Source organism: Eupeodes corollae, chromosome 1 (assembly GCF_945859685.1).
Source record: "Eupeodes corollae chromosome 1, idEupCoro1.1, whole genome shotgun sequence".
Taxonomy (NCBI): Eukaryota; Metazoa; Arthropoda; class Insecta; order Diptera; family Syrphidae; genus Eupeodes; species Eupeodes corollae.
Window position 1 is genome coordinate 41,567,907 of NC_079147.1, and position 23,531 is coordinate 41,591,437.

A 23,531-nucleotide genomic window follows, 5' to 3' on the forward strand; every position below is an offset into this window, starting at 1 on the left:
TGTTTACGTTCTTGTTTCTTGGGTTGAACGGACATGATACACAGTGGGTGCGTTTGGTAATGTAAAAGAAGTAATAATGAAACGAAGTTAAATTTATTTAAATTTGAACGAACTGTCAACATTTTAAGAGACATTGGTCTGCAAGTTAGTAGGTTTATATTTACGAAATTAAAGTAGAAAGAAGTATGATAAGACTAATACATTTTAGAAATTTAATATAACATTTAACAAAAACAATAAATTAGTTGCAAATGGCTTTGAAGTAAAGGTTTGGCATTTCTTATGATAAAAATTGATATTTAACTCCCTATGCAGCCTTCTTATCAGTTTATTTTTCGAAACATGTGTGAATAAAAATAAAGGATGGGATGTGACTCACACTGTTAACTAGCCATTGATGTCGCTCATGTCACTTATGCTGCAAAGAATGAAATATAAGTGACAGTTAAAAAGCAGAAAAACATGATCGAAAAATGTAACCCCATATAATAAAATAAGGCAGCTAACCCAGAAAAAATAAAAAGAGGGTAATGGTGGTACCCGGAGCATGATGGTTAGTGCGTTGGACTGTCATGCCCGACGGCTTGGGTTCAATCCCTGCTTATGCCACCTAAAGTCTTCTTACGGGTACTAACTCTTGCGAGGAATTGACAAACTCTCCCAGAGTAAATCTTGTCATGAAAAAGTGCTTTCTCCATTCCTGACAACATTACTCGCACACAGGGATGGTTGAGAGTTGTAAGTCACTAGGCCCTAGTTCCCAACGGACTGTTGCGCTTACCCATTTTAATGTCTGAAACACAAACACGCTTCAGCTTAGGCTTCAGCTTGCTTTGAATGACACTTTCAATATGATATTTCTACAATGGCACTTCTGTCATTAGCAGCTGTTATTTTTTTTCAAAATAAAAAAATATTAGTTTTGAAATCGAAACGTGAGGTCAAAGCTTCATTGTGATAGCATGCATTGAATTCCCATGGCTGAACTTGTAAACGTCAGGCAAAGCCGAATCTAAAGCGTGTTTGTTTCAGCCATAAGAGACATTGAGGATTTGTTTCCTTGGATTTTTGTATGAGATAGAGATATAATTGTCCCTGGAGGAGTCTGAAAAAAGGAATGGGTAAAGCATTAAAATAAAAAGAAAGAAAATTTAGAACGCTGACCAGGAACATGTACTGGGTAAGATTAAGTCAATGGTTCTAGTCAAAATAGGCAGGAGAATATCTCACCTAGGGCACTATGGTTTGCATCCAGCGTAATTAGATTTTTATTTTGTATTTTTATTTTTGTTTGTGGTTGTTTATTTTTGCGGCTCAACTTTCACTAACTTCTGACATGACAATAAGTTATATTCGCATTTGAGGACGAAATAAATATATTGAGTAAATAAAAGAAATGGATCGCAAAGCAAACGTAGGTGCGACGGGTATATGTTTTTTTTTTGGGTATAATAAGAAAAACAATACATACAAAAATAAGTGTTTAGTGAAAAGTTTTGGTGAAATGGGAAAGTTTAAGAAAAGAGAAGGATTCCGAGATAGGCTGATTGGAAAGATCTTGTAAGATTAGATTTTAGTTTTGGTTGTCGTGTGCATGTCGGTGTATGTTATTGTTCTAATAGAAAAAATTGTATGTAATGTTGTAAAGAAATATTTCGGGATCTTCAAGTAAAGTAAGGGCATGAAATTCTAGTTTTGAAAGAGTTTTGAGGTCCATCTACGAAGTACTGGCCACCGCCTTAGCACTGGACATTCTAATCCAACTGACATACCCCTCTTTTCTTCTAGCGTACCCTCATGTGGTGGTAATTGAATCCTCCGCCGCGCTCCCAACCCATCCCCGATCCTAAATCCCTTCTCCTTTCTTAGCCTTATTGCCTCTCATTTCACGTGGTGATACAAGATTGTGTAAAATGACAGGACTACTAGGCTCGTTTATCGTTTATTTTTGACTTGTTTAACAACCAAACGGATGAACAGAACCAAATCGAGCCACCTAAGGTATTTTATGTTGTCGTGTATTGCCAACTTTATTGGTAAAATCAAATAGAATTTCATAGTTTCACATTCGACTCATTTATCAATCAACTAACAATAAAAATTATGTGCTAAATTTTGGGGCCGTACATGCCAAGGACCCGTGGCATGATGGTTATAGTGAGTTGAATTGTCATGCCAGAGGTCTTAAGCTTAATTCCTGACTGTGGTTGGTTGAGAGTTGTAAGTCACTAGGCTCAGTTCTCAACAGTGTTTTACGCCCCCTAATATATACAAGCCTGAAGTCTTTACATTTTTGGTGTAGTACTTTCTTCCTTCTAACTGAAAAATTATAGAAAAATATGCAATTGCTTTGACAAATTTTATATTTTCTTAAAACAAAATTACTTACCAGGACATAAATAGAAATTATGTAAAAGACAAACAATCGTCAGATGTCAAAATATAAATTTAAGTCCATTCCCAAGCAACACAGATAAAAGGTGGTTACATTTTGAATAAAACACAAATTATTAAGGTAGGATTGACCTACACCTTTTCTTTTAAATATATAAATAAATTGGGTGGTGCAACAGTCGGTTTAAGAACTATGGCCTAATGACTGACAACTCTTTCTTTCTTTTGATAACCCCAAGGTGTCAAATCAAACGATCTTATCGGCCAAATGACATCGCCACCAGGTGAGATGTCACGGTCATTGAATTTGTCACGCAAAAAAGCAATGGTTTCGTTAGCTATGTGTCAAATGTGTTTCACTCTTTGTGGGTGCATTGGTTTTTTGATAATCACTCTCGGATTATCATTCGCCCAAATGTGGCAGTTCTGCTTATGGACAAATCCATTTAGGTGAAAATGTGCCTCATCCCTAAAGATGATTTTCTTTGAAAAGTGATCATCCACTGTTGTCATATCTTGCCACCAATCAGACCATTAACGACGCTTGGAATGCTCAAGAGGCTTTTGTTCTTGGACACACTTGGACGATTAAATTTACCGAAAAAATCACAAAGTGCACGAAAAGCATTTTGATTTGAAGGCCCATTTTCATAGTAGCGCGTTGCTTGATTGTGTGTTTTGGTGTGGTTCAAATTGAATTAACCTGAAATTGAGAAATGTGAAAATAAATGCAGACAAAACTCGATGTTAAGGTTTGGTTCACATTTAACGTCGGCCGCCTAAAACGTAAACACTCTTTACATCAATCTTTATAAACTGCAATGCAAGGACTGACAAACTTAGTTTTATGTACCTCTCTTGTTGTGATCCCACCCTTAAGTACAAATTTTATAAAATTGGCATCACTCCAGCCGGTTTTTCTGGTTTGTCAGACAGTCAATTTTTGAAGTCAAGTTATTTTGCATGTAAACAACTTTTGCGAATTTTCAAAATCCATGCAGAGTGAATATAAAGTTCCTTCTATTTTCTACGTTTATAAAACCAGTTGAAAATAATTAAGCAATAAAACTGCATTCCTTATTTATTACCTTCATATTTTATCTCTACTTTACACAAAAAGCAGATAAAATGGAAAACAAATTAGCTTTTGCCAAAGACCTCATCAAATCTTCATCAGTTCCAGACTTGACTGTTGACTTGGACAACACTCCCATAGACTCTGAGAATTTCGATGAATATCGAAAGTTACTCGAAGTTCAACTTCCATTGCTTTTTGACTTTATCCACCAAAACGAGGAACTTCTCTTGGCCAAAGATTACAATGAGGATGTTCTAGAGGTAAGGGTTCCCGAGTTCTTGTCATGGATCCCCTTGTCACTAGTGTTTTGCTCCTCCTTTCTTTAGATTAAAGGACGACTTCTTATGCTCACAACAGAAATAACAGCGCACAATACGATGTACAAAATTCGAAATGAACAATTTCTTCGGGTTTTTGATGAATTTATAGAGAAGAACTTTTACAAAATTCTCGACAAAGAGGTGGAGGAGTATGTACTTAAGCATTATACGCAGTACTTAAAGGCAGACGTCTGGAAACGTCACATAGGAACTGTTCATGGTTTTGGCAGGTTCCTTGAGGTTTAATTGTCAATCTTAGAAAAAATCAAAAAAGTGCTAATAAGACCTCATTTTTCCAGTTAAAAGTTTCCAACGGATGTAAACTGCCAATTAAATGGGTGAATTTTTCACTTTCTGTTGGTCTGACGCTGCGGGAGTGTCATTTGCCAGTTTACAAGGAACTCAGCACGAGTATATTCCAAACAATCATTAGTCATTCCGTAAGTCTAATCGATCCTAATTATCCCCCAACAAAAATTGTATCTCCTTTTTCTTAGGATTCAAAAGAAATCAAAGAACTCAACATACCTGAGGTAATCTTCGAGGCAGTGCTCAAATCAGTTCGAACTGTTGATTCAGTTGATGGAACAAACGACATTTGGAAATGTCTTTGCGATTGTTTGGATTTTAAAGACGACATTGACTCATATGAGGTTATTTTTTTCCCTCAAAAAAGACTCCAAGTGGGGAAGAATCAAACGAGATTGTTTCCTTCTTCTTTCAGTGGGACATGACGGATGAAATGATGGAAAACCTTTTAGGCAGTTTGAAGAATTCCTCCAATAATGACGTCGTCATATGCCTGCTTTCTTTTATCCCAAAAATTATTAACCGTTTCACACTTAATCGCAAAGAAATTGAAGAATTTCTAGCTCGAGATTATGATTCACTTTCGGGGAAAGACTTTCAACAATTCCGCTTGGAATGCAGTAAAATCAATTCGTGTGCCCCACATCGCTGGGCGTTGTATATATTGAAATTGTTTCTAGCTGAATCACATAAATTCCTGGGAAGTGTAACTATTTGTGAAAAAATGCTTCAGGTAATGAAAAATCATACGATTTACGGTGACATCAAAACTCAATCCTTATTCAAATGTGTCTCCTTTCAGAGGTTCCATATTTGCTATCTCACTTGTTTGTATTCAATAAGCGTGGAAATAATGAATATAAATTTGTTGAAATTTTTCGAAAAGTTCTCCACTATTCTAATGGAAGCGATTGCGGCACAAAAAGAAACACCAAGGATAAGAGAAGTGTGTTAACATGTTTCTTAAATTTGGTTTTTATTATAAAAATATTTAATTAAATTCTTTTACAGCTCGTTCAACAAATCTACCAGACTTTTGTGTGTCATTTGGAAGCTTCCGGTTTGGAAGGTGTCCTTAAGGATTTTCAACCTTATCACAAAGCATTTAAACAATTTATTGATGAACCGTTTTAGTCGTTTTATTTTTGTATATACAATAAAATAGAAGTCTAAAGTTATATATATTTTAACCACAAAAAAAAAAGATTAGGTTCTAGCCAGAAGTCTATCAGCAGCGTCCCGTTTCCCAAAACTATCAACGTTAATAATTTCAAAAGCAAGCCATGGAATGGGTTATGCAAAAGAGGAAGAAAAACTGTGATATATACTACCGAGAAAACCAACAACGCTTATTTGGATGCGTCTTTGTCATTGGAGACAGACTTACTCTTAGTTGGGCAAAAAGTCTTAATCACCGATCGCTTCATTATCCGCATCAAGGCTAAATTCGGCAACATTAGCTTAATATGTACACACGCCCCCACAGAAGAGAAGGATGACAACATTAAAGACATGTTCTTCGAGCTCTTAGAAAAACATATGAGCAGTGTCCTAGCTACGATATTAAATTGTCCTAGGCGATTTTAATGCCAAGCTAGGAAGGGATGACATCTTTGGTGGAATAATCTGGAAAAACAGCCTGCACGACAACACTTCCGACAACGGACCATATTGCGATCGACCTCGTTGTAGCTAAGGTAGCACTTCGGGTTTCCAGACCCAAGGCAAAAAATGGAGATGCTGGGAGAAGATACAACGTCGAACGGCTACAATCGCAAGTGATCGCCAAATCCTTCTCCGACCGAGTTACAAGTAACCTCTCTCGAAGTTCTTTGCTGTCAACACAATGTATCGAAAACCTGTGGCAACATTGCCAAGATGCAATCAGAGAAGCCGCCTCTGATGTGCTGGGTTTCAAACAGCCACCAACAAGGAACCCCTGGTTTGATGAGGAATGTCGGCAGGTAAGTGCAGCCAAAAAACAGGCACGCAAAGTGGCGCTGAATAGAAGGACCAGAGCTCCTCATGAGCTCTATAAGCAGAGGAGAGAGAAACACCGACTTATTAGAATGAAAAAGAGGGAGCATGAAAAGCGGACGGTCTAAGATGTTGAGAGGTTTAAAAGCAGAAATAAAGTTCGAAAATTTTATGAGCAGGTGAAAAGAAATTCACAAATCTATAAGCCTAGAACCGAACGCTGCTAAGACGAAAGTAAAAGGACCACTTCTGCAAACTGTATAACGGCTACGACGAACCGAATTCTTCTGTCAGCCAGTATGATCCATTCAACCTAGTCGACGAAAGCCAACCATCCAGTCCTCCCGACTTAGGCAAAGAAATGGTTGCCATATCTATGCTGAAGTCTAACAAAGGCCCCTAGAGCAGATGGCTTGAGTTCCGAGCTCTTTAAAGGAGCTGGAGATTAGTTGGCTAGGAGCATGCATCAACTTATCTGTAAGATATGGTCGGAAGAAAGCATTCCCGATAAATGGAACCTCAGTATTGTTTACCTGATCCCTGAAAAAAGGAGAAAGGAGTTTAACTGCACCAACTATAGAGGAATCAGTCTGCTTAACATCGCTTACAAAATCTTCTCCGCCGTAAGATGTGAACGTCTAAAGCCCATCGTCAACAACCTGATAGGTGCTTATCAGTGTGGTTTTAGACCAGGAAAGTCCACAGTCTATCAAATATTCACATTACGGCAGATCTTGGAAAGAACCGAAGAATATCAAATCCAATCTCACCATCTCTTCATCGATTTCAAGGCCGCATATGACGGCATCTACAGGGATGAGCTGCATAGAGCCATGTCTAGTTTTGGAATCCCTGATAAACTCGTCCGTTTGTGCAGGATGACCATGGAGAATTCACGCTACTCCATAAAGGTTGGAAACAACGTAACAGAACCATACGATGTCAAAAAAGGTGTTAGACAAGGTGATGCGCTGTCAATGCGATTTTTTTAACATCGTACTTGAAAGAATAGAGCAGAGCCCCTACGTCAACACTAGAGGCACTATCTTTTAAAAGTTTGTCCAATTGCAAGCATATTATGCTGATGGCATTTAGATAATCGGCTCAGCGTGATATCAATGGGGCTTTTGTGAGTATTGAAACAGAGGTGGCAAAAATGAGTTTAACGGTTAATGAGGACAAAACAAAGTACTTGCTCTTGTCAAGAAAGGACATACAATACCGACGTCTTGGTCAAAAAGTCACCATCAGCAGACGAAACTTTGAGGTAGTCAAGGACTTCGTCTACCTCCGCTATAATCCCAGAAAACAATACCAGCGCTAATATCAAACAAATAATTACTCTTGTTACTCGCCGTTTCTTTGGTTTTAGAAAGCAATTGAGTAGCAAAGCCCCCTCTCGAGCTACCAAAGTGTCGCTATTTAAGGCCCTCATCCACTCCGTCCTGTTATACGGTACAGAAGCATGGACTGTGACAAAAGCGGATGAATGTACTTTGGGTCATTTCGAGAGAAATGTTTTTTTGCATAGTAGGCAAGTGGAGGAAAAGATGGAACGATGAGCGATCTAGCCCAAAGGATAAACGTGCATCGACTGAGATTGCTTTGTCACGTAGAACGCATGTAAATCAATGCTCCGGCCCGGAGAGCCTTCGATTTCACGACTACAGGATAGCGAAGTAGAAAAAGACCGCGAATCACCTGGCGGGCACAAATATAAAGTGACATCACTTGACTTTGATTTGAATGCGCAATTGAAGCCAGCTAAGGACCTTAAAATCATCTGTGCGCGAAGTACTTCCTGCATCATTTGGCATTGGAAGTTTGGATATGATATCAAGCACTGCAACTGACCACTTATCTTCTCTCTCGGGGAATTAAAATTTGTTACATCCGGCCTTCTTTTTTAAGAATAAAACGTTAAAATGATTTTCAGTTTTACCAATAATTTTTGCGACAAAATGGGAAGAGAATTTTTTTGTTTTCCGAAGAACATTGAACTAAACAGAAAGCTCCCGAATTTAGAGAAGATGATCCCAAATCGTTCAAATTTTCTTCCTCATATTCTTCGTCCTCTGAGTTTCCGAAATCAGAATCAGACTACTTTTTTCTCCGTGTTTTCTGAGCTGGAATCGTTGGTCCTCTTCGTTGTTCATTTTGGTTTGGTTTTGTGCATCCGGTTTATTTTTAGTTCCGATTTTGTTAACCTTTTTTGTATTTCTATAAAAGCTGCCTCTATTTCATTTTTTTCTGGAGTTTCAGTAAGGATGTGTGACCTCCTTTTTTCCTTCCTCGCGAGCCTTCTTTTCGTGGAGCAGCTTTTGGAAAATGCTTCACCATTTCTGGAGACAAAATGTCTGAAACTTGACTTGATGTTGGTGTCTGCGGAGTTGTTACAGTGTTTCCTGGTATTAGTGGTTGAGACACTTCTGTGGAATTGAAGATTTTGTTAGTAACTTCACTACAATCGCAATCTTCATCATTAAAAACATTTCGTGAAAAGGGAAAGATCCCTGTTGTATGCCAGTGTCACTATTGAAGTTAGGTCATGAATGGTAATGGTCTTCCCTGGATTCTTGAGTAGCCAATCATTTTCTGAAAGTGATAGTTTCTTTTTAAACTGCCCCATGACTAAAACATCTAACTGTAACGGCTGTAACTTGTGGGTGCAGTGGGGTGGAAAAGTGATTAAAACAATGCCATATTCCCGGCAAAACTTGATAGTGTCTATAGAACTATGGCTTTCGTGGTTATCGAGAAGGAGAAGAATTGGATCATTCGTTGTAGACCTCGAATATTTTTGAAGGTGGTCAAGGACTTTCATAAATAACTGGCTTGTCATCCATCCGCTTGTGGGACTATTTATTAGTCATATCGAAACGCAACAACCGACAAGCGCACGGAGCGAAACAAGGGGCATACAAAACGGCGCTGCACAGGAGGACCAGAGCTGCTCGCGAGCTCTACGAGCAGAAGGGGAGAGAGGAAAACCGGCTTCTTAGATGGAAAAAAAGAGAGCACTAGAAGCGCTCGATCGAGGAGATAGAGGGATGCCACCACAGGAATGAGATTCGTAAATTTTACCAAAAGGCAAAAAAACCTTCCAAGGGTATAAGCCACGAACCGAAGCCTGTAAAGACGATCAGGGGAACATCGTAGTGGGACCGCAGTTATGTTGAGAATATGGAAAGATCACTTCTCCAAATTATATAACGGCGATGACGAACCGAATTCCGCTGTAAGGGAGATAGAACCACTCAACCTCGGCGACGCAGATCAACAATTCCGCCTACGCGACCTTGACGAAGTGAAGATAGCTATATCTAAACTTAAGTCAAACAAAGCTGCTGGAGCTGACGGCATCGCTGCCGAACTATTCAAAGCAGCAGGCGATGACTTGGTAGGGAGCATGCATCAACTCATCTGCAAAATATGGTCGGAAAAAAGCATGCCCGATGAGTGGAATCTCAGCATAGTGTGCCCGATACATAAGAAAGGAGACCCTCTAAACTGCGCCAACTACAGAGGCATCAGTCATTGCGTATAAGATCCTCTCTGCCGTATCTGCCGTGAACGTCTGAAGCCATTCGTCAGCAACCTGATTGGTCCTTATCAGTGTGGTTTCAGACCAGGAAAGTCCATAATCGTCCAAATATTCACACTACGGCAGATCTTGGAAACAACCCAGAAACTTCAAATCGGTACCCATAATCTCTTTATCGATATTAAAGCCGCGTATGACAGCATCTATAGGGAAGAGCTCTATCTAGTTTTGTCTAGTTTTGGCATCCCCGTCAAACTTATCCGTTTGTGCAAAATTACGGTGAAGAATTCACGCTGCTCTATCAAGGTCGGAAAAGATCCTACCGATACATTTTATGTCAAAAAAGGTTTAAGATAAGCCGATGCAATGTCATGCGACTTCTTCAACATCGTTCTGGAAAGAATTGTGCAAAACTCAACCGTCACCACTAGAGGCACAATGGGCAGGTTCAGAAGACATAAGGGACTTGAAAGTAAGACACGTTTATAGTATTTGATTGGCCTGCTGCCAAAAATTTGACAATTAAGGCAACTTCATTGGAAAGTTTACTGGAAAGTTTGTCAGGAAAAATCTCCCTGACTATCAAGTCAAGTCTACTTCTGCCAAATGATAGTTGATCATGTTTTTAATTCAACTAAAACCTGAACTTTTTTACGCTATGATTTATTTATTTTCTGCACAGCTTCATTTAATGTTTTGGAACCTTTTTATCCTTGTCAATTTGGAAAAATCATAAATAATATTACTTTTCAATAAAAAATACAAATCGTGATGCACATGCAGCTTGCCTTATAAATGTTTTTTTAGACAATAATGCTTTTGTTAGTTTTTGAACTATGAACTTAAAGTAGAGGTTTGTGAAGTAACGTTCTGAATTTGAAACTCATCACATTTTTAAAACTAACTAGTTGCCTTGGTCAAAATTCACGTTCAAAGAATGAAGTCCCTTATGTTGTCTGAACCTGCCCAATCTTCCAAAGGTCCATCCAATTACTCGGATACGCAGATGATATTGACATTACTGGAAGATCAAAGCGTGATGTCAGTGGAGCGCTTTTGAGCATTGCAACGGAAGCGAAGAAGATGGGTTTAGTATTCAATGAGGGCAAGACCAAGTACCTATATGCTGTCATCAAAAAAGAACACTGAACAAAGACGTCTTTGACAAAACGTCACCATGGACAGCTATAACTTTGAGGTAGTTAAGGACTTTGTCTACCTAGGCACCGCTATTAATACAGACAACGACACCAGCGCTGAAATAAAACCAAGAATAACTCTTGCAAATCGATGCTTCTTTGGACTTAGATTGAGAAATAAAGTCCTCCCTCGAGTATCTAAAATCACCATCTATAAGACACTCATCATCCCGGCTCTCATTTATGGCGCTAAGTCCTGGAACCTGTCAAAGAAAGATGTGTTGGATGATTTTTGGTCCCGTGCGCATAGATGGAGAATGAAGGAGACGATATAACGACGAACTGTACGGGCTGTACAGCGACACTGACCTAGTTAGCAGAATTAAAGTCCAACGGCTTAGATGGCTGGGTCTTGTAGAGCGAATGGACATCAACGCTTCAGCCCGGAAGGTATTCAAATCCATTAACGAGGGACGGCGCAGTAGAGCGACTCAGGTGGCGCACTCAGGTGGATGAACACCTCAACCAACTTGGCGTGCGAAACTGGAGACAGCTAGCTAGGGACCGAGCTGCCTGGAGTAGCATGTTGGTTGAGGCCCAGGTCCGCCCCGGGCTGTAGCGCCACCTTAAGTAAGCCCTCTTGTGGATATTGAAATGTGTGAACTGCGTACTAGCTACCAGAACGTCTCGCCCGCAGCGAAATCGACCAGCCTGAATCCGTTGTCGGAGGTGGTGTCGTGCAGGCTGTATCTCCCGATTATGCCACCAAAGGTGTCTTCTCTTCCTAGCTTGACATTAAAATCTCCTAAGACAATTTTAATGTCATAGCCAGGGCACTGCTCATAAGTCTTGTCCAAGAGCTCGAAGAATATGTCTTTGGTGTCTTCATCTTTCTCCTCTGTTGTTCGGCTGCACGTGGTCTGTTAAGGGACCTAACATTCTACGTACAGATCCGAAGTTTGTTGTCAATACGGCTCCTTACAGGTCTGGGCTCCAAATATGTCGAAGAAGCCCTATAAGGTGTTCACTAAGTAGTTCAGCCTTACTGTAACTATAGACGCCACCGTTGATTTCATCTCAAGAACTCGTCTGCTGCCGGCCTGATAACGAGAGGTGCCTTAGTGGAAACACCTCTCCCTACCCTCTCTCGTTTGTTGCCCCCAACAACTTTCCACTGGGGTTGGAACCCAATCTCCAGTTGAGGTATTAGGCACCCGATGTTCACCGCTGGGAGGTGAGAGTAGGAGTTGATAGACAGAGGTGGGTTTTGAGAAAAACCTGTGGACGCTTGTGTCCTCTTGAATGCACATGTCTACCATTTGAACATTTTGTAATGGTGCTGCCACTTTAATATAATTTTGGGTAGGAAAAAGTTTTTGTTGTCCTAGACTGCCCCCTCTCCCCTACGATTGTCACATGTCAACCCCGCTCGAGGATCTTTTTAGCAGATTCTATGGTACGCGATAGTGTTGTAGACATTGGAGATATAAATGATTCAACCTATAAGCTTACTTAAAACATCTAAGTATTTTATAGCGCTTAAAGTAGAACAATTGGCTCTTTTCAAAGAAAACCACAAACTCGATTTCTTTAAACATGAGGACTTATATTTTCGATACAAACTTAAATTTCCCAAAAGTTCACCCAATCAATTTGAAGTTTTTTTCTTTTTGAATGTCCACTTCTACGCTGAGTCTTCTTTTATTTCTTCCACTTCTACAAAACTTTTTCTTAATTTAATTCATAAATATTTAACGGTTCGTTAGCTTACCCTTTGAAGTAGTTTCGGTTAATTCATTTGAATTTTGTTCCTCCTCCAATACATATTGAACATTGTTCTTCTCAACTAAAATTTCATTTCTCAAAGATTCCAAATCGTCTTGCAGACGTTTTCTTCTTTTTTCCAAATTTACAAGTTTTGTTTGTTCGTTTTCTAAGCAATCACACGCTTCTTCGAATTTTTTCAAAGCCAATTGCAATTCCTGAGAACGATCACCGCCAGCACCACCAATATCCATTATTTTAAATTATTAGAAAATATACGTGTGCGTATTTAAAGTTTTATAAAAATATAATTAAGCTAGAGTTTTTTGATACGACCCTGAGACTTAAAAACAAACTAACTTTGTTTTTTTTTTTTTGATGATGTAGATACTTACGAGAAAGCAAAGTAGGTGCCCGATGAATTGAACATAAGTTGTTACCATTCCGAAAGAAAACAACGAACAGGAATTTGTGTTTGGTAAAAATTTATTAAAACCATTTTGTTCATTCTTCTTATTTACTGATCTACTTATGAGATACCCTGAGTACTCTGAGCTAGTCTTGAATTTACCCAAAAACCTAATCACCTAGCTTACCCATTACTTTATATCGTTCCTCATTTGTTCTATTTCGAGCTTCAACTTATGAGCCTGCATCAACATCAGCTTCCTCTGAATATCCAGACACACAGTTTGCTTTTCAAAATAATCGGCCTTTTTGTTGTAATACCTCGTTTCGGCATGCAGCTTCCGAGCTTCGAGGTTCTCCATGTTGATCTTATTGCCGGAGGACACCGATTCCCGGTTTGTATTTCCATAATTCTCGTGTTCATCATATTCATATGCAAACGTCCCGTCTTGAGAATCTTCTATAATATTGTCGTCTAATTCCGAGAGCTTCTTATCCCCTCGTGGTGGTTCACTCGAATCGTCTGCAACGAAATCATCCATAGAAGCAGCAGGTTCAATTGTAACGTACTTAAGAGTTCCATTACCAGTTTTTGTCATGCTTGATGGAAAAGGTCGTTTTCGTTTCCTGCTGTCCTAAGAAAGAAAAAAGTTATGTCTTAAGATTTGAGTTAAGAAGTCAAAGCAAAAACCCTTACAATAGGAACAAAACCCGAAGACCGTAAGTTGGACAAACGGGGGTCATTGACAGTTGCGAAATTAGCTGCGGCAGCTTCATCGCCCTTCAACAGCTCATCGAAAACTTTATAATATTCCCATTTGATGGATTTATGTGAGGAATGTTGGTTTCTTTCTTTAACCTTTTTTCAATTTCAATAAACAGAATAAATTAATGAATTAACCGTAGGAAAAATGTTTTGACAATCTTTCTAACTTGAAAATAAGTTGATTTTAGATTGCGGAACTTTTTATCCAATAAATCGTAGGGAATTTCGTAGCCAACATCACGGAACTTCTCCGAAATTTGAATCCATAAATCCTTCTTCCTAATCCTCGGATCACGGAATTCGTCTTTCAAATCGAGATAACTGTTTATTAGAAGCCAATTTGCTGAATGAGTCCATTTAAATTCGGTGTTTTCTAAAAGTTAATATAAAATTAATTTGTCTATGAATTAAAAATTAAAGTCAATGGAAGTGAAAACTTACGAAGTGCAGGTTCAGCACAAGAATGAATGGACATCATTTAGAGATCAATTAATTATATAAGAAGAGAAGTTTAATCTATTTGGAAAACTTAATTTGGATGAAAAACACAAAACACTCAAATTAGTTATCCAAAAATTAACGTTAGGTAAACATTTAGCGGCTATAAAAAAGCGTAAATCGCTTAATTTTTTGACATTTTTGCATTTTTTTTGACTAGCTCGAAAATTATGCAAACGCAAAGAAGCAAAGATAAAATGAAGACAGAGACAACATATACTTGCAGTTCTAAAATCGATGTGGGAAATTTTTACAGAAGAAGAATTTCCCTTTTAGGAAATTAGCAGTAAGTTTATTCTTTAACCACAATATCAGCGCTGCAAAGTGCGCGAAAGAGCAATAGAGAGTTTTCCAATAGGAACAAGTTGATTTTGACAGGTTGTGGCGGCTATGTTTGTTTTTAGTCAATCATTTAAGACAAATTATCATAAGAAGTAACAACGTCAACTTCATTATCAAAATGAGTGTTTGCGGATTTAGAAACCACATCCTTGGGCCAAAAGAAAAGAGAGAATTACTTCTTACTAGTCGAAACATTTTGAGCTTTTTATAAAGCGAACAAGATATTTTATATCCTTTTCAGCTAGTTCACTGGGATAGTGAAAAGAGTAATCTCCTTGATGAAGTTTGCGTCTTAGTGAAAGAGCAGGGCAAGTGCAAAGAAGTTGAGAGATTGTTTCCTTTTCTTCCTCGTACATACAGCTCCTGCAGAAGTCATTTGAGGCTACACCAAGTCGTATTGCGTGTCTGCCTATAAGGAGCTAATATGAAGTCTGCTTTGAGATAACAAGTCCTTAGAGTGCTTTAGGTCCAGTAAAGGTCATATGAGTTTTGTGGCTGTGCATGTTCGTAAATTGTGCCACCTAGAACTTTCTATCGCAAAAGCTATTTCTTTTAGCATAAGTTTACATGTAGCTATCGGTATACCTATCTCCTCCCTTTCAGGTGAAATAGGCATAACGGTTGCATTTTTAGCGAGTTCATCGGCTCTACAATTTCCCGTGATGTCTTAGTGGCCCGGCACCCAACAAAGGTGAATGTTAAATTGCTGCGCCATCTCCAATCGAGGGCCGTTTGAAATTTGGTTGAGACACCGTCAAGAGATTTAATAGCAGCCTGACTGTCACACTGTCAGAGTTTGATATCACGTTTTCTCTTAGCCAGGAGAGAACCTTTTTGATCGCTAAAATTTCCACTTGGAAGACGCTACAATGATTAGAGAGGAGGAATGAGATGGTTAGATTAAACTCTTCTGAGTACACATCACTACCAACTCCATCATTTGACTTGGATCCATCTGTATAGTAGCTGAAACCAAACGCTAATTGGATTTCAGAGCACTTGGAAGTTGACCAAAGTTTTGGTTGAAAAATCATCTTTACCGATAAGGCCTACTTTTGGAGGAATGGGTACGTGAATAATCAGAATCACCGAATTTGGGATAGCTTCAACCCACACCAGATTTACGAGGTGCTAATGCCTGGATGTTGCTGAGTGCCACACATCTAAAGACCAAATCGTTATTTTGTTGGAGCGGTTTCATGACATGGAGATCTCACGGCGATGGTCGTGAATTGACCATCAAGATCGTGTGATTTGATCTTGGGGGTTTTTCTTAAGCCGCAGGGATATGCTTATATGCAAACCATCGCGGCCTCAACGACAACATAATTGAAGCCATTCAGTTTATATACAAGGAAGATTCGCAATTCTTCAGTTTCGTTTTTGATTTTTGTCCATTGGTCTGGGCCAAAGAGTGCATCAAATAGTGACTTTTTGTGGATATTATGACCTCTCATCAATACTTGAGGATTTCCAGAACCCCAAATACAACAACCTAGTGAGAAATGTGCTTCGTCGGTGAAGAAAATCGAAAAATCGCCGTCCGCCGCCTGTTGTTGAGCACCCATTCGACTTATCGACGACCGAGGCGACGTTGTAAAGGGTCAGCTGGCTTCAGTTATTGTGTGAGCTTGGCTTTATGTGGATGCAGGTGTAGATCCAAATGCAAAATACGCCGTAATGTGTCATAAGACAGTCCTAATTCCTGAGAACGGCGAGAATCGAACCATTGGGGTCTTCGGCAACACTATCACTTACAGCAGCGATATTTTCAGTGGTACGAGCGAAACGATGATGCACAGATCTTATAATATCTGTAACCAATCCGGTCTCTTCAAATTTCTTCACAATTTTGACAATTGCTTGCGTAGTTGGACGATTATGTAAACCATAATCTCCTCTTAAAGCACATATTTGGCTGTGGTGGAATCACCATTTTTGTTGGCGGTTTTAACAATTTGTATGCATTGTGCGATAATAAAGTGATCCATTTTTGTAAATGTCAGACTTTCAACTTTGAAAGATTTCGAATTCCAGCCATATAGTTTTGAAACCGCTAAATGGATAGGTCTCTCAAATAAAAATAATACCTTATTGATATCTCAAATGCAACTTATTTCAGACCACAGATCAACATACAATCTGTATTTTCTTTTCGGCTAATTTTGTGTTATTTCAGTGTCATTTTTCAATCTGAGCTAGCTCGAAGCGTACTCTATCAGCTCTGAATAAAATGACCGATCCAATGGAGAAAGAAGCTGAGCGCTGATGACTTCACGTTTATTTCGTGTGGTATAAAAAGAAACGGTTGATAAAGTCGTAAAAGCTTTGAAAGTGCACTTCATAAACAAAAAAAAGACTGGGATGCTGATAACTTCTCATCCTGTCTATTGATTTGTCTTAGATAAAAGGTTAGTTTTGTTAAAAAGTTGTCAGTTGAATTTTTCTAAAAAAATAACCTAAAATTACTAACAATGTTTTGCTTTCCGATCAAATAGTTTGATTTCAAAAACTACATATTTTTGCTAACGAGATTTTTCGTCGAGACCTGGTAGCTCCATCTGTTCAACGTATATTTTTCAATAATCATTTTTGGATTTTCCGAGCTTCAAATGCAAGAGTTCTACTCATTAACGGCGCTTTGGAAACTGGACTTATCACTGATTGATGATTTTTTTTAATAAAAACGAAGAGAATTTTGATATATGTGTTTCTTGTGTTAGCTGAACTGTTGAAGCACAAACAAGGGCTTTCGTGAACACTACCAAAAATGAGCTTTATGACAACCCAAAAATGTTTGGTTTTGAGAACAATGAACAGGTTCAGACGGCATAAGGGATTCGAAGGTCAGATAAGTTTCTAGTATATTATTAAGGTAAGTTTAATGGAAAGTTGACTAGAAAGTTTGTCAAAAAAATCTTGCTTACTGCCAATGAAGTCTACTTATGTCAAACTCTCAGCTGATCATGTTTTTTATTTAACTTTGGTTAGTCCAGTATTACACAGCTCATATTTTTCCTTGCCATATCTAGGTTGAAGTCTAATAAAGCCGCTGGAGCGGATGGCTTGAATGACGAGCTCTTTAAAGCAGCAGGAGATAAGTTGGTTAGGAGCATGCACCAACTTATCTGTAAGATATGGTCGGAAGAAAGCATGCGCGATGAATGGAACCTCAGTATTGTTTGCCTGATCCTGAAAAAAGGAGACCCTCTAAACTGAACCAACTATAGAGGAATCAGTCTACTTAACATCACATATAAAATCTTCTCTGCCGTAATATGTAAACGTCTAAAGCCCGATCGTCAACAACCTGATGGGTCCTTATCAGTGTGGTTTTAGACCAGGAAAGTCCACAGTTGATCAAATATTCACACTACGGCAGATCCTGGAAAAAACCCAAGAACACCAAATCGACACCCACCATCTTTTCATCGATTTCAAGGCCACATATTACAGCATCTACAGGGACTAGCTGTATAGAGCCATGTCTAGTTTTGGTATCCCTGCCAAACTCGTCCGTTTGTGCACGATGACCATGGAGAATTCACGCTGCTCCATAAAGGTTAGAAACAACTTAACAGAACCTTTCGATGTCAAAAAAGGTTTTAAACAAGGTGATGTGCTGTCATGAAATTTTTTTAACATCGTGCTTGAAAGAATAGTGCAGAGCTCACACGTCAACACCAGAGGCATTTTCTTTCAAAAGTCTCTTCAATTACTGGCATATGCTGATGACATTGACATAATGGGAAGAACTCAGCGTGATGTCAATGGGGCTTTTGTTAGTATTGAGGCAGAGGCGGCAAAAATGGGTTTAACGGTTAATGAGGGCAAAACAAAGTACATGCTGTCGTCTAGAAAGGACATAAAAACGTCAAAACGTCACAATCGACAGACGTAACTTTGAGGTAGTCAAGGACTTCGTCTACCTAGGCTCCGCTGTAAATGCAGAGAACAACACCAGCGCTGAGATCAAGCAAAGAATAACTGTTGCTTACCGCTGTTTCCTTGGACTATGAAAGCAATTGAGTGGTAAGGTCCTCTCCCGAGGGACCAAAGTGTTGCTATATAAGACCCTTATCATCCCCGTGCTGCTATACGGTGCAGAAGCATGGATTATGACAAAAGCGGATGAAAGAACCTAGGGTCGCTTCGAGAGAAAAGTTCTTCGTGTGATCTACGGTCCCGTATGCATCGAAGGGGAGTGGAGGAGAAGATGGAACGACGAGCTATACGGGCTGTACAGCGACGTAGACTTAGCCAGAAGAGTAAAAGTCCAACGACTAAGATGGCTGGGTCACGTAGAGCGCATGGGAACCAATGCTCCGGCCCAGAAAGTCTTCCAATCCGCACCCACAGGACAGCGCAGTAGAAAAAGTCCGCGAATCAGGTGGCGGGCACAAGTGGAAGGTGATCTCACCCAACTTGGAGCGCGAAACTGGAGACATCTAGCTAGGGACCGAGCTAGATGGAGAAGTTTGTTTTGTGAGGCCCTAGTTCACACAGCACTGTAGCGCCACCTTAAGTAAGCAAGTAAGTAATATTTTTCCTTCCATCAGTGAAGTGCGAAAGAGAAAGGAATAAATAATAATAATTCATTTATAATAAGATTGCGATATTTAATTGACGCTTTTAAAAAGTAAAAGTTTGAGTAGCAGTAGCCATTAAGAATGTTGAGAAGTTGAGAATGAGAAAGTTTGAATACTGGGCAGGTTTCAATAAAGTGCATGTTATTTCCCGATTCATCCAATTTACATAATGTATGTAGATATTAGATCTGTAGGAACATTTAGATTTCGTAATATGAAAGAAAAATATAGCTGAAGGGACGTTAGAAAACCGTGTAGAGCATAGTTATGCGTATAATCAGGCATTAAAAAGCATCTTTTCATAAAGAAACGCTGCAATTTTTCGACTTGGTTGTATTCGCGGTATCCCCAAACTTGAGCACAGTACAACATTATAGCTTTTGAGGCGATATTGTATATTTTGAACTTTTTTGAGTGTTGGACGGCATTGTCTTGCTCATTCCAAGATATGTTGTAATTAAACACTACGCCAAGATATTTGTATTGATTAGACACCTTTATTTCTGAATTATTGTAAAACCATTTTTGGCACGCTGTTCTTCTCCCACCATAGCGAAATATTACTATTTCCGACTTATCAAGATTTATTTCAAGATTCTATTGAATGCAGTAAGTCTTAAAACCCTCAATTAGCTGTTGCAAATTGGAAGTATTATCTGACAACAGTACGATATCGTCCACCTATATAAGAGCGTTAATTTGAAAATCGTCTAAAACGATACCGATTGGAAGTTCCGCATAAAGACCATTTAAGAAAAGAAGAGAGCTTAGCACACATCCTTGACGAACAATTTTCTTCGTGGGGAAGAAATCTGACAAAAAACGAACCATCCCAAACAGCTGAACTGCAGTACCTAGTATCCTTATAAAGAGACTTTTTAGTAGCCTTCGAAGATATTCCCAGAGTCGATAGCTTATAAATAAGAGCATTCCTGTCAATGCTAATGTTTTCAAATCTTTTGATGAACATATAGCAAAATATATCTCGTGCAGCTCAATGGGGTAATCTAACTCTGGAACATGTCGCTGAGGAAGAGAGTATGAAATACTAGATGAATCATTTGATTGCAAGAGTAAGCTTCCAAAATGCATTTTAAATTCATTTACTTTTATTGACGTATCGTATTTGCTTAGCGATCTTCCACCACTCTCGGGCTGAATGAACATATTCAAGACTCCTAGTAGAGTTAACAAAATAAGCTTGTTTTTTATGTTTGCATAAAATCTTATATTTTTTTTGGCATCGTAGTAGTTTCTACAACATGTTTCCAGGTTCAGTTTTCTGAAGGATTAAAGGTGTTTTAGAGCATTTTTCCTGGCCACAGTAATCCAGAGATCGCTGTATATAAGTTTTTACAATAATTTTATTAAAAGTAGTAAGGTTCGATTTTGAGAATTTTTACGGCTTGTGTAGTGCGTAGATAATTCTCTCTGTTCCCTAAGTAAAATTTAGGTCAAAAGTTTATATTTTTAAAAAAGTTATTTTTTTACAAAAAGTTGGTTAAGTGAGTTTATTCGTTGTTTCTGTTTAGCCAAGTGAATATGTTTAAAGAACATTTTCGTTGCTCAAAATGTCGAACATCTTTTTTCGTGTTTAAAAAATACTACTAAATGGAATACACAATGACCATTTTGACCAATTGAAAAAATAATGACCAAATTTGGTTGGGTACACCGAGCGAGCAACGAAAGTAGAAATAAAAGATATCTGTCAAAATAATGCACAGACTTAAAATCCAAAAAGTCTTCGTGTAATAACGCGCACATCACTGAATAACACTTAAAAAAAAAGGCCGATTGATGCGCATTAAATACATGCACTGTGTAATGCCGGACTTATTTACTGCACAACTTTATTTAAATTTTAATATAAAAGGGTTTGTTGTCATATTGGAAAATGATTGAGAACTAATACCTTATGTAGTGATTTTATTTTTGCTGTTTCTGGCACTTTGTGAACGACCATGTTTGAATTTAATAAAGTCCCTTCCTTATATTTAAAAAAGATTCAAACTAAATCGAAATTCGTAAAATAGAAACAATTCTCAATAATTAAAGAAATGTTTGTACTCCTCAAAGCAAAAATTAAAGAAATCGGAATTATGGATAAGCAATATTATCTTTGCTGCCTGGTTTTCTTTTTTCATTTTCAAATATGTGTACGTATCAGTATATGAATAATATCGAGTGCAAAAGGTTGAATATTTTAATTTACATCTTTGTTAATATTTTGGAAACATTTATTAAGTTCTCTGTCCGTAAATTAGAACTTAAGTTGCATAGAGAGTTAAAGGTTTATGCCTGAAAATTCACTATAATCCCTTAAGTGTCAAAAGTTTAAACTAATCCTGCATAATATTAACAAAACAAATTTCCTTTCCAAAAAGTCACTTAAAACTGTTGATGCATCCCTTAAGATTTAAAATAACAATGCATTCTGCTTAATATCAGTCTATGTACCAACTACCTACTTCTAACTCCCATAAATGTACACAACCCAACCATAACTAAACTTTTATAGCAAAAACTTAATCTTCAAGGTTATGGTATGTATATCTGGAAATGAATATAGACAAAAATAAAGTCCTATAGGTACATTCTACTATATTTTTCATGGTATATAGTTAATTTATTCGAAGAAAAGGTTTATATATCATTTTTTCAGAATTCAAGGACATTGTCCCCATAACTTTACGAAGGAATTTAACATTCTGATGGGTGTCCAACAAAACAACATCGCTTCGTTTTACAAATTTTCATAATTAAGTAAAAATGAACAACAGAAAATAAGGGTATTTTTTGTAACTTCAACTTCATTTATATATTTATGTAGGTCTTCCATACTTCCACCAACGAACGACACGTTACGTTGACAAGTTGGTGGTTTATTCAAGAAGGAATAGCAAAATGAGGAAATGTTTTTCCTTCTTGGAACCACAGAAAAAGTGTCTTCTTGCGAGATAAGTTTTATAATTTTTTGCAATTAGTCTCATGCGGCACGTACCTACTATCAAGAAAACCACCACCTCCACCACTGATGGTGTTATTTTGCAACTTAATATTTCTTCTTTCTTTTTTAATTTATAGGGTGGACTTGTTTATTACAGAATCCGATGGATCAGTTGCGAATGATAATTCGGAGTGGTTTTTGACAGTCTTAGAATGGTAGAAACGTCAAAGTTGACATTTGATTCTCTCCACTGAATGCTTTTCGGATTTAGTTTTTAGTGTAAAAAGAAAATGTTATCTTTGTCAAAAATTTGTTTTAAAAAATACTTACGAAAAATTGCACATAATAAACAATGGCTTTTACGTAACGTAAATGTTGACAGCTCATATATACATACATATACCATTTTTTACTCATTTCACTACCTTTTAGGTTGCTCTTACATCAGGTACCTACATATATTTTTGGTTTATAGACTGCACAATTAATTAAGTATAGAAAAGTCGTAAGAACAATCCTAAAACATTCGATTTCGTATAACCTATTAACATTTGACATCTATGTCAAAATTAAACGTTTGCCACCACGAAATTACCTTATGTCAAAATAAAAATGAAGTATATTAAATGGATGTAATATTTACATAGTAAATGGATTTTAAGGTTCTTTTCTTTAATGTATATAAGGGAAATTTTACTAGAGCCACCCTGTATAAACTTTTACATGTACCTATAAATTCATTTGAGAAAGTTTTTGAAATTTTAAAGTTGTTGTCCGTCTCTTAATTTCCTTCGAACGAAGCATAGCGAGCACTGTGTGGACACAAATTGCGTTTAAGTTATGGTGTGCCACCAGATTGATGTCTTTTATGTGATTTCATTAAAACAAAAAAAATGACTTAAACACTAAAAACTATCTTCATTAAAGTTTTTTTTCCTTTTAACACTGAAAGAAAATAAAAGACAAATTATATCTTACGTCACGACCGTGACGCACGTGACAAACTCTATTCGAACGCAAACAAAATCCATTTTTTTTTTTTGAAAATTGAAAATTCATCGCAAAGTTTATAATTGTTTTATGTTTAAATCTTTTCTTTTGTTAAGTTAATTATTATTTAGTATTTAAAGCTGCATAAACTTAAGCGTAAATGAGTGGAATCTCAGCATAGTTTGCCCAATACATAAAAAAAGAGATTCTCTAAATTGTGCCAACTACAGAGGCATCAGTCTCCTTAACGTTGCATATATGTAAGATACTTTCTGCCGTATTATGTGAACGTCTGAAGCCGTTCGTCAACAACCTGAAAAGGTCCTTATCAGTGTGGCTTCAGACCAGGAAAGTCTACTATCGACCAAATATTCACACTTGGAAAAAACCCAGGAGCTTCAAATCGAAACCCACCATCTCTTTATCGATCTTAAAGCCGAGTATGACAGCATCTATAGGGAAG

At 37.8% G+C, this 23,531-nt stretch overlaps 2 protein-coding genes across 3 annotated transcripts; one reads left to right on the forward strand and one right to left on the reverse strand.

Moving 5' to 3' along the window:
- The first annotated feature begins 3,505 nt into the window (after positions 1-3,505).
- Positions 3,506-5,279, forward strand: LOC129939685 (uncharacterized). The gene is made up of 7 exons (XM_056047794.1): positions 3,506-3,732; positions 3,799-4,032; positions 4,092-4,232; positions 4,290-4,445; positions 4,517-4,834; positions 4,904-5,047; positions 5,113-5,279. Exons 1-7 carry the CDS (start codon positions 3,523-3,525, stop codon positions 5,233-5,235), a joined length of 1,326 nt encoding a protein of 441 aa, XP_055903769.1. The 5' UTR covers positions 3,506-3,522; the 3' UTR covers positions 5,236-5,279.
- A 7,714-nt stretch (positions 5,280-12,993) lies between these two features.
- Positions 12,994-14,396, reverse strand: LOC129939034 (uncharacterized). 2 transcript variants are annotated; one of them, XM_056046896.1, is made up of 5 exons: positions 14,141-14,396; positions 13,867-14,072; positions 13,631-13,792; positions 13,520-13,568; positions 12,994-13,456 (listed from the first exon to the last, which is right to left on the reverse strand). In XM_056046896.1, exons 1-5 carry the CDS (start codon positions 14,175-14,177, stop codon positions 13,125-13,127), a joined length of 786 nt encoding a protein of 261 aa, XP_055902871.1. In that variant the 5' UTR covers positions 14,178-14,396; the 3' UTR covers positions 12,994-13,124. The 2 variants fall into 2 exon arrangements, with proteins under 2 accessions (XP_055902871.1, XP_055902870.1); XM_056046895.1 differs by having other exon boundaries at positions 12,994-13,568; positions 14,141-14,395.
- Between the last annotated feature and the right edge of the window lie 9,135 nt (positions 14,397-23,531).